We start from the raw sequence: 11,715 nt of genomic DNA, 5'->3' as shown, positions 1-11,715 counted from the left end.
AAATAACCGCTAAGTTGCAGATGTAGTACTGAGTACCGGGTATAAGAGTTGTGACGCGGCTTAAGACGCGTCTCACAACGTTCCTCCTCGTTTCTTTTCCCTTTTTTCGCTTTTGCGGACTTGAGTCAATGTTGTTAGTTTGGATTCTGGGAATGGCAAATGGCCTGAGAATGAAACTCGATTTCGATTACGTTACATTTTTTGCTCGCACTTCTTTTCATGGCAACATTTTACGTATTGTTATTTGAGTGCGTTGGAAGGAGGCTTCTTGCCGTTGCCAGTCCCAGTTCTCAGGACTGCTCACAAAGTACATACATACATACTACATTTTTTAATAGGCTTGGCTTTGATATGACGTGAAAGAATTTTAGATATGAAATGGTTTATGCACTCAGGCAAGCCTGGAAACGAATCGTATAACTGCAATTCTGGGATAAAGGGTTAAACTGGCACGAAGCGAGAACGACCTATGACCGAGGTAGGCACTAAAATATGTCAAGAAATTGGTATAGCGCTGTTGAATGCAGAGTCCGTGTTACGCACAGACGATGACCTGCAACGGGATATTGTTAAACCGTTAAGTTACCTGAGAGATGGGAGCAGAACATATACATATGTACATTTGGACTGCAGCAGATCTAACAGAGCAACAGCGCTGTTAACACTTCAATCACTGTTAACGCTCTCTGCGGCCGCTCCCGTTTACAGCTCACTGCTAGAGCTCTCTGAGAGCTTTCGCTCTCACGATCGACAGTGTTATTTACTGGACTTTGCTTGGGAGCTAACATTAATTATCTGGAAACACTAAGAAGAACAGGTACGGACACGCGCATTAAAACGTAATCAATTCACAACTTTTCTATGTGTATGAACGTACTCCTAAGTCTCCTCTAATGGAAATGGAACATTTCAATTTTCAACAACTATCTGTACAAATAGGAGCCAGCTCTTAGCCAAATTGCTAACGAGTTCATGTGTCACTTTCTGTTTAGTTATTTCTGCTCCGCTTGCCACCTGTCTCTACATGTGTAAATATTCAATTAGCAGGAGTGTAACAAGCAGCAAGCAAACAAATAATTACGACTCCAACATGGCCAGCTATGTACATACACATATACATACATACATACATATACATATGTACTTATGTATGTACATATTTTTGTGTATTCGAATGTGCATACACGTGCATCATTTAAAAATCGAAACAAAAAATGCATTTTTATTTAATTTTCCCTGTTTTCAGCGCAAATAATTTCCGCGTTTTAATTCACATTTGAATTCCACATGCATTTCCATTTGTTTCCACGCAGGAAGCACTTTTACTCGTGGAACAGCATTTTCTCTTATTTTTGTTTTATCTCGATTTGCATTGGACGAACGTTTTACATGTCAAAGGGTTATTCGATGCTGATGTGTCCGGGTGAAAAGAATTCCATTTCATGCAGAACGGGACGCATGGTGGTTCCTGGGGCCCTCGCTGAAATGCCTGACGGGTTGTCTAACCCGTATTTTCGTGCCTTTTTTGATGTTTCACTGTAACGAGGAGTCGTCAATTACAGCAAACAATGACAAGCATCAACGGCATCAAAGGAAGACGATCACCATTCATGTCTGTCATCGTCATCATAATTTGCAAATTGCTTGTAAAAATGACTTTTAATTGTACGTGTAAAAAGGGTACCCATCTAATCAGAAAGCACTCAGAGTCGGAGGACTCTATGCTTAGAGCCTCAACTCACAAATGTTAAAACTTGAAATGCTTTTGGGATTAATTCAATTATGCTGAACAGTTTGTAAGGCAAAGTCAAGACATTGATGGTACGCCAGGACTGGGGCTCGTTTCTGGTTTCGGCTGCTTCTGCTTCTGCTTTTGACACTTGTAATTGGAGGGCGTAGAAAATCATTAATTATATTTCGAAGGGAATATGCAGGTCACGCAAAGGATCGGCTAGGATTGAAAGCACAGGGGCTAGGAGACAAAGTTTAAAATCATCAAAACAGAAACCAGATTGGCTATGAAATAATTGACATTAAAGTACTTCATATTTAGTTTTCTTTATTACTATCTTCTTCATCAAATCCCAAGTAACCAGCTAACGATTCGTTGTCAGACAGAGATGCAATCCTTTGTCGATGTTGACGCCTTGGAGTTCGCTTGGCATCGACGGTGATGAAATCATAATTGTTATCAATGGCAACAAAGTATGTGGGAATTTTTCCTGGTCCCTTCACATATGTCTTGCCACGATAGTTGCACACAATGCCAAATTCTCGCAAAATTATGGCTGTTTCCTTGGTCACTTGAATGTGTCCGATCATGCCGGTGGAGTCCATACGGGACGCCATGTTAACGGGGTCACCCCAGATGTCATAATGAGGTTGAGAGGCCCCAACGACGCCGGCCATCACTTCACCACTGGATATGCCCACGGACATGTCTGGGCTAATGATGGTCCTATCGTAGGATACCGTTTCATAGGCTTTGTTGAGCATCCAAAGGGTTCGCATTAGGTCCAGGGCAAACGTTGCCATCACAAAGACGACCTCGTCATGCAGATTCTCCCTGTGACTTTGACCTGATACTGTAGAAGAGGCCCTGCGAATCATCAGCGCCTGTTGCACTAAAAGGTAAGACACATTTATTAATATACTCTATCCCATTCAGACTTGATTACAACTAACCTTCTTCCATTAGCGAGTCTCGATTGTTGGAGTCTTCATTGTCTGATTTTTTGCTAATACGTTCGGCAAAGCTCACATCCAACCCACATGCTGCCATATAAGTGCAGCCAACAATTTTGATCTTCTCCACCAAGTAATTACCCTTATAGTGATGCAACTAAAAAGGGAACCAACCAGTAATGACAAAAGAGATAATATGACCCATTATAGCTAACCAATCTATCAAATTCCGTAATGATCTTGTTCAGTAAGCGCAAACTTCTGAGGCTCATTTCGAAATTCTTCAAAGTTGCAAACATAACGGACACAATTTTATATTCTTCATAGTAGAGCTCATGGTTGGCGAGAGATGTGAGGTAAACGTTGACTGATGGAGAGAGGCGAGTACAGATGAGTTTTGTTAAAAAAGTTCATCCAAAAACTCACCAACATGAGCAGGAAGTATGTTGTTCAGGAGAATTATTATTGAGCGGTTAGTTATATGGGCATCACGCTGCTTTCTTCTCAACTCCACGCGCCAACTAAGATAATGGAAATAGTTGACATTATAATTAAATAACATTTTATGGAGTTACTCACTTAAAGTTGACTTTGTTTGTGAATTCCGCGTGTCGCTCCTTCAAATACAAGGTACAAAAAGTGATTACAACGAGCAAGCTGTGTGCATATTCTGCCGCAAAAAAAGGATTCGTGGTAGCACTGTGATGGAAAATGAATTCAAACTGGAAAAATATGATGATCAGATAGGCGAGCGTCAACACAAAACAGACAACTATTTTTAAAATGAACGGAATATTAGCGAACGTAAAGCCCATTGAAATGATAAGGGAGACCACATTTGTGATTACCCAGGGATTAAAGCACATTGTCACGTCAGCATCGTAGTGATAAAGTTTACTTTCGATGCTCATCATTTCGAACTCCTCGCGGTCACATCCCATCTAAAAAGAGCACAACTTTAGGGCAAATGCACAGTCTACCAATCGAAACTCACCAGTATGACGCTGACCACGGAGTTGTAGGAACAAAGGATAAAGAGATATATGCAAATGCGGAGGCTGAGGCTTCCTTGGATCTTCTCACACGTGCGAAATATGCGGCAGCTCAGTCCACTGAATCTATGGTTAATCTCCTCATTCATGCCATAGCTAAGAAAGCATAGTTTTTTGTACCAAGCTATGACAAGCAAGATGGTCAGGCAAGTTAAAATAATAAAATCCAGCACTAGGCCGGATATGCGTAGGTTTTTGTTTAGAGTCATCAGCTGTATGTAGGTCAGGCTGCATCCAATGATCCAAGCAAGCAACATGCTGTGCTTGAACATTAGGTCCGGCGAATGCAAGTACTTGCACTCTAGTTGGGAGTCCCGAAAGACCAGACAGAATTTGGTTACCTCGGAAGTTAGGAGATCATTAGAATGGTCACGTCGTTTCAAGGAGAATATTCTTCCAGGTCTATAAGAAACTCAGTTAATTGAAAATGTGTCATTTGTCCGAGAGAGTCTACACTCACTTGAAACTATTGACTGGCATCTTACGAAACTCCTGACGCAGCTCTTCGTTGATCACATCCTCGTTAGTACTGTATAAATCTGGTCGAGCGCGCATATCGATGTAAGATTGTGAATCAAACTTCTCTGTGGAACGTTTGGTAAAATGGGTAGAAGACTCAGCAGAAATAAGGAACGTGTTGATGTTGTGTTTGATTAGAAGGGGATCCACCGAAGCTGCATCGGTGCCTGGCATTATCGTATACTGGCTGGGATCTAGTTCGTTCAGAGTACTTGCACTTATATGTACATATCCCGCTGAACCGGTGGATTCCAAACGATTGGCAATAGTTACATCGATTCCTGGCAATTGAAAGAATAATTTTCCATCAATATTCTTGTATGTATGGATGCTTTTCTACGATGCTTAACCCACCCCATACATCGTACTGCAGCTTAGCTTCTCCGATGACGCCTGCAATCACACTTCCCGAATGCACGCCAATACGCATATCGATGTCCACGTCATTTTCTCTCCTGCAAGAAGTTTCGAAAGTTACTTATACACAGACTTATATCAATAGCTTACCGCACTTGCTGAATGTGTGAGATCATGGATAGACCCAGATCCACACAACACTTGGCGTGGTCGGGATCAGGGAGCATTAGACCAGCCACACAGTAGTAGCAGTCCCCCAAGAACTTGATTCGCTGAACCTTAAAGTGGGTGGCAGCCATATCGAACTTTGCGAAGAGACCATGGAGCAGTCTCACGAGCGTCTCCACATCCAGTGTCGTCGTCAATTGCGTATAGTTAACCACATCCGCGTACAAGATACTGACCTCGGGATGGATCTGAATGGCCATGATATGCTCCATGACGCCTGGGGAGCGGAGTCCTCCTCCCTTTCTGGCGAGTCTATTTTGGATATCGTCTTGAATGGGCTTAGCTATCTGCGGCGGGATAATACTATGGAGCACCAACTTTTCCTGCCGTCTTGCATTCCGCAGCCATATCTTTTCCATTACATACTGATGGCGATCCAGGAAGGAGGAGCGCACAACAATATCATTCATTGTGCGAAAGAACATGCCCAGAAGGTTGAAGCACACGTGGTGGAATATGTCTACAATAAACCTCCCATAGTCGTAGGTACTGTAAATCTCGAAATAGTATTCCGTGGCAATATAGACAGCAAAATAGGTTATGTAGACGACGGACACTGTGACTCCCAGCAGAAGGGCACCCGACATAAGGGGTATAGGCATGAACATGTAAATCATATAAATAATATAAGTATCGTAAAATGTATCCAATGCCCAATCATGTGTGTAGTAATGATATGTGCCCTGAAAGATATCTAAGGAGGGAGGAAAAGTATAATATTAGAAGTCTAATATACAATTAACTCACCAGCAGATACCAATGTGAGTGCTGCAATCACGGAGCTCACATAAGTAATCCACGAGTGTCGAGAGGCAAACTTCTCACAGAAATTGACGCTCAAGACAGTTACAATAATGAATGCAGATACTAAATATATACACACATCGATCAAAATTAAGTGGGTATGCTGGATAAAGATGGTTGTTATTTGCATCGTAATACTGGTTCTTGTTTGACTTACCGGGCAAGTTAACAGTAGAATTGTACAATGGACGATGGTTATGAGGGTATGCAGAAGGCAGAATACGCCAAGAAAACTGTTCCATAGTCGTACATGATACAGGCGGAATTCCTCCTCCAAATGTAGCTCCTCACATTTTGCCTATGGGATATTCACGTATTTAAAAGTTTGCGCCATTTGTATGTCTTATAATATTTACCAAAAGGTAGCTGCGCTCCCACAGGCGCTCTTTGTTAAAGTTAAACTGACATTTATCATCAGTGAAGGTTTGTTGAGGCATTCTCTTTTTCGTGTATATTCTGTATATTCCTTGACTGCTTCTAAAAGTATTACAAGCACTGAGACGTTCAAGTACAGCGACCGTTAAGCCTACTTTTTGTTGAGTTTTTCGGATAGTATTGGCAAATCAAAACTATGATTGATTACATATATTTCGTATGCACTAAATCACAGCCTATTCGATTGGCATTAAAATGGTCTATCCAGACTTTGTTATTTAGTTATTTACATATACATATGCATTTTTGTCTGCTGCTTTCTGTCTGGTTGTTCTCCTTGATCTGAGCGGTTGGTTAAATTGTTTTTACTTCTCACACTGCCTTTCGGGCGCGGTGCCGCCAGGGGTTAACGGGACTTTTCGAAGAGCGTCGCTCCAGCTCACTGCTGTTCTATCTATCCATTCGTTTCGGTTTGGGTGTCGTTCCCGGAGACTGCTGTTCTCTCAGTCTCTCTCTGCACTCTTTGCTTGTAGAAGCAGCCGATTTTGGCTGCGGGTGGCGCTTGAACGGAAACGTCTCGCGTTTACTCTTTCTTTAGCGTCGCCAGCTAATACAGCTATTTCAACTTTATAGTTATATACATTCATACATATGTATGTATGTACTTACATACGAATTATGCCAATTATTGCAGAAACACCAAGAACAGCAGCAGCAGCAGGGAGCATCTTTGGACATTTACCGTTTAACTTTTACATGTTTCGTTTTACCATGATTCTTCTTATTCCGTATTCCGTATGCATTGTCTGTTGTTGTTTTTGTTACCTGTCCCGTTAGGCTTTGGGCATGTCTGTTCTCGTTCATTTTTTTTTTTTGTTCTTAAAATGTATGTACATATGTCGTGACGCGAGTTTTGGTCTGCTTATGATGCTGCTGCTGCAGCCGCGTCGCTGCCAACTGCATAGAGATAACGGCACGTTGTCGTTGTCTGCGTTTCGACGCGTGGGCTGCCGCTGCAAGTGGGTGCAGCCCATACATATGTACATATGTATGAATGTACATATGTACATACATGTACTCCCTATGCAAAAAGTTGAAGTTTTAATGTAACAAACATCGATGTTCACTGAGATTACATTTTAATATGGTAAGTGATTTTTTGTATCTACTTCATATACATATACATACATACATATGTCCATAGATATGTCCATAGATATGTACATATGTATGTATTTATATAATGCCGTAACTGTTTAGGGAGTGCAATCGGTTAATCATCTTCGTAGCTCTGAGAGCTTTCGCTAGCTGCCCCAAAAGAAGTAACCGTTTGCCGTCGCACACTGGCATTACTCCACTGGGTCGGGGGCACGAATTCATAGTCATCATTAATGGCAATAAAGTAGGTGGGAATATGTCCAGCGCCTTTTACAAATGTTATTCCACGATAGATGCACTCAACGCCAAATTCACGCAACAGATTAGCCGTTTCCTCGGTCACGTGAATGTGTCCGATCAGGCCGGTGGAGTACATGCGGGAGGCCATGTTAACGGGGTCACCCCAGATGTCATAATGTGGGTGAGAGGCGCCAACGACTCCGGCCATTACCTCTCCACTAGAGATTCCAATGGACATGTCACCGCATATTAAAGATCGATCATAGTGCAACCTAAGTTCTTCATACGCTTTCTTAACTGTCCAGAGGGTGCGCATTAGGTCCAAGGCAAACGTGGCCATCACAAAGACAACCTCCTCGTGGAGCTCTTCTTTATGTTCCGTAGGTGAAGAATTGCGAATGCGCTGAGCCTGTCCCACTGAAACGATATGGATCGCGATTATCTAAGCATATGTATTATATTTACATTTGAGTCTCGTGTCTTACCCTCTTCCAAAAGTGAATCGTGCCTCGCAAACCGATTGTTGATGCGATCGGCATAGTTCACATCCAATCCACATGCTGCCATATAAGTGCAGCCAACAACCTTGATCTTCTCAACCACGTAGTACTCCTTATAATGAATTAACTATAATTCAAATGAGAGCCACGTATCGTACATTCACAACTCATATCTCAGAACTCACCAATCGATCAAACTCCCTGATAATCTCATTCAGCATGCGCAAATTTCTCAGATCCATTTCAAAGTTTTGTAGAGAGGCAAACATAACAGAGACCATTTTATACTCCTCATAGTAGAGCTCATGCTTCGCTAGGGTAGAAATATAGACGTTGACTGTGAATAGAGGAGAGAAATCGATGAGAGAGTCAGTCGCAAGGCAGCCAAGAACCCACCAACATGCGATGGCAGTATGTTGTTCAGAACAATTGTAATGGATTGGTTGGTCCTATCGGCATCCTTTTGCTTTTTCCACAAGTCAACACTCCACCTGTATCCGATTTTGTTATTGAACTCCGAATGGCGCTCCTTCAGATACATCGTGAATAGGGTCATTAATATGCGCATACCATGAGCATTCTCCGAGGGGAACCATGGATTAATGGTGGCACTGTGATGGAAAACGAACTGGAACTGGAAAAAGACAATCACCATATAGACGCTCGTCAGCGACACAGTGATGACCGTCTTAACCATGAACGGTATGCGAGCGAAGGTAAAGCTGATGCCGATGATCAGTGCCACCATATTTGTGACCACCCAGGGGTGAAAGCACATGTTAAGATCCAACTCGTAGTGATAGAGTTTGCTCTCAATGTCCCTCATTTGGAACTCTTCCCAATTGCAGTTAATCTGTGGAACAAAGTGGAGCTGTGGATCTCAGCATCCTAATCTCTCCCGCATACTCACCACTATGATAACGATGATGGAGAAGTACGTTGTCAATATGAAGATGTAGATACAAATCCGCAGCGTCATATGACGCACGATCTTGTCGTGGGCGTGAAATATCATGCAGTTCCACTTCCCATACAGTATCTTCTCGCTACGACCATAAATTAGCCAGCAAATCTTTTTGTACCAGGCAATCACAAGCAAAATTGTGAGGCTAACGAACGCGAACAAGTCAATCAAAATGCAAACTTCGCATGGATCCAGGCTCTCCACCATCTGAACGTACGCCAGGCTGAATCCAACGCACCAGGACAGCAACATGCTGTACTTGAACATGTAGTCCGGCTGGATCAAATACTTCCATTCCAAAAGAGGATCGTGAAAGTGGAGGCAAAACGTTTGTATAGACTGATCGGAACCAGTCTCACCCTCAGGTTTATATCCGCAACAGGCTGAACAAGACTGGCCAAGTCTGTGAAGTATTGGAGGTAGTTATGCCAATGTTATTATTCCCATAATCAACTCACGTCATGCCACTGACTGGCATATTTTTAAACTCTTTACGCAGCTCTTCGTCAATCGAATCCTTGGGGCCAATTACCATCCTACTACGAGTGTGCAGCTCCGGTCTGTCGTTTATGTCAACTACCGACAAGGACAAGGAGCCCCAACTGTCCAATCTGTATGCATCCGGATCCATGATTATATCAGCTGTCAGCAAATGGGTTGTGATATTGTGTGCCTGTAGAAACGCATCGGCTCGGGCTTCATCTGTGCCGCTAAATATGGAATACTGGTCAATGTCCAATTCGTTTAAGGTACTGCCACTTATGTGAATAAAGCCTGGCGCACCAGTGGATTCTAAACGATTGGCAATCGTAACGTCGGTTCCTGCAAGTGGTAAGAATAGTTTTGCAATCGATGATCTTCAATTCATGTTTTTGAATGTATCCAACACACCCCAGATATCAAACTGCAGCTTAGCTTCTCCGATGACGCCAGCAATCACACTTCCCGAATGCACGCCAATGCGCATATCGATGTCCACGTCATTTTCCCTCCTGCAAAGAAGTTTCAAAAGTTATTTGCACACAGACATCGATCAATTACCTACCGTACTTCCTGAATGTGTGAGATCATGGACAGACCTAGATCCACACAACACTTGGCGTGATCGGGATTCGGGCGCATTAGGCCAGCCACACAGTAGTAGCAGTCCCCCAGGAACTTGATTCGCTGAACCTGAAACTGCGTGGCTGCCAAGTCGAACCTTCCGTAGAGGTCGTGCAGCAGCCTCACCAACCTCTCCACATCCAGTGTCGTCGTCAGTTGCGTATAGTTAACCACATCCGCGTACAAGATACTGACCTCAGGATGGATCTGAAGGGCCATGATCTGCTCCATGACGCGCGTTGATTGACCCTGCCCGCCCTTTCTCGCCAGTCTGTTCTTTATATCGTCTTGAATGGGCTTTGCTATCTGCGGCGGAATAATGCTATCCAGGAGCAGTTTCTCCTGGACTCGAGCATTGCGCAGCCAGATCTTCTCCCTTATGAACTGATGACGATTCAAGAAGGAGCAGCGCACCACATTGTCATTTATGATTCGGAAGAAGACCCCCAAAAGGTTGTAGCAAATATAGTGTATGATGTCCACACTCATTTGGTTGTACGCATCCACACTCTCCATGCTGAAGTAATGGAACCGCGAGGCGACGACTTTCATGAAGTACGCAATGAACAGAACGGAGACCGTGGATGCCAACAGCACCGAGCCCAGGAGTGAGGGTATTGGCAAGAACATGTAGATAATCAGGATGGTATAAGTGTCGTAGGAGGTGGCCAGCATCCAGTCGTTGATGTTGTAATGAAACGTGCCCTGCAAGACATCTACAGGAAGCCAAAGCAAAATAAAGAATGGAATTAAATCATACACAAATCCTACCAGCAAGTACCAGAATCAGGGCAGATGCCGCTGAAGTAGCTGTCAGAATCCAAGTGTGACGCGATACAAAATCCTCGTAGAAATTGACGCTGAGTATACTTAGAATGAGGAAAGCGGAGATCACATAAACAGCAATATCGAATAGGATATAACGAATATGCTGCACGGAAATTCAATTAAAAATCAACTCTCCAGTTCAAAGGCGGCGACTGTTACTCACAGCGCAAAACAATAGGATCACTGTACAGTGAAACAAGGTGGCAATAATATGTAGCAGATAGAAAACCCTCAGATAACTGGTCCTCTGACGTCTCTGATACAAAACGAACTCATTCTCCAAGCCCAGCTCAGCGCACTTGACCTGTGTTGAGATACGATTAAAAAGATGCCAAAATTATGCTTCATTTCATTGTATACCAACCTTTAGATAGTCCTGTTCCCATCTGCGTTCCTTGGTATAATCGAGGGGACATTTTTCAAATGCATTTGTCTTAGATGTTGGCATTTTGTTGTTCTGTTTTATTTTTGTTGGATGTTTTTGTTTGTGTTGAATGGTATTATATGTTGTTTCTGCCAAAGGTTGTATTTGAATGAATAACTATTACAGCCTAGGCCTACTTTCTAGTTGCAGCAAATGGCATTGATTTTCCCCATCTTTTAGTAAAGATCTTGCCTTTTTTATTGACTTAAATCTCACTAATTCATTTCTCCAATTACAAATTCCAAGCAAATTCCAGTGTATGCAAAACAGAGTCAATGTTGGTCGAAAATTCACTTGACCCTCGGGCCTGTCGTACGAACCGCATGCAGTTTGTAGATGCCACTTTGTACTCCCTTCTTGTGCCCTGCCTGCCATCTGCTGTGTTGTGTTTTGTGGTTTTATTGGTTTGCGTTTGCACATTCCATTTGCAAAATGATTGGAATTTATGCTTACAGATTAGATGGCCACGCAGCCTTT

The 11,715-nt window shown here is 42.9% G+C and overlaps 2 protein-coding genes across 2 annotated transcripts; both read right to left on the bottom strand.

Annotated features, from left to right (window-relative positions):
* Positions 1 to 2,049: 2,049 nt before the first annotated feature.
* On the bottom strand, positions 2,050 to 6,290 carry LOC117901208 (adenylyl cyclase X E-like). Its single transcript, XM_034811863.1, has 12 exons — positions 6,002 to 6,290; positions 5,803 to 5,943; positions 5,589 to 5,748; positions 4,764 to 5,535; positions 4,611 to 4,711; positions 4,198 to 4,537; positions 3,680 to 4,139; positions 3,265 to 3,626; positions 3,112 to 3,206; positions 2,901 to 3,052; positions 2,686 to 2,842; positions 2,050 to 2,624 (listed from the first exon to the last, which is right to left on the bottom strand). Exons 1-12 carry the CDS (start codon positions 6,080 to 6,082, stop codon positions 2,050 to 2,052), a joined length of 3,396 nt encoding a protein of 1,131 aa, XP_034667754.1. The 5' UTR covers positions 6,083 to 6,290.
* Positions 6,291 to 7,255: 965 nt separating this feature from the next.
* LOC117901070 (adenylyl cyclase X E-like) lies at positions 7,256 to 11,331 on the bottom strand. The gene is made up of 11 exons (XM_034811682.1): positions 11,179 to 11,331; positions 10,978 to 11,118; positions 10,758 to 10,917; positions 9,928 to 10,702; positions 9,774 to 9,874; positions 9,341 to 9,704; positions 8,829 to 9,285; positions 8,315 to 8,771; positions 8,104 to 8,255; positions 7,904 to 8,045; positions 7,256 to 7,835 (listed from the first exon to the last, which is right to left on the bottom strand). The coding sequence occupies exons 1-11, from the start codon at positions 11,260 to 11,262 to the stop codon at positions 7,294 to 7,296; spliced, it is 3,375 nt and encodes a 1,124-aa protein (XP_034667573.1). The 5' UTR covers positions 11,263 to 11,331; the 3' UTR covers positions 7,256 to 7,293.
* Between the last annotated feature and the right edge of the window lie 384 nt (positions 11,332 to 11,715).

This window comes from Drosophila subobscura, chromosome U (genome assembly GCF_008121235.1).
Source record: "Drosophila subobscura isolate 14011-0131.10 chromosome U, UCBerk_Dsub_1.0, whole genome shotgun sequence".
NCBI lineage: Eukaryota > Metazoa > Arthropoda > Insecta > Diptera > Drosophilidae > Drosophila > Drosophila subobscura.
Note: the sequence above shows the minus strand (reverse complement) of the source record. Positions and strands in the feature narration are given on the sequence as shown.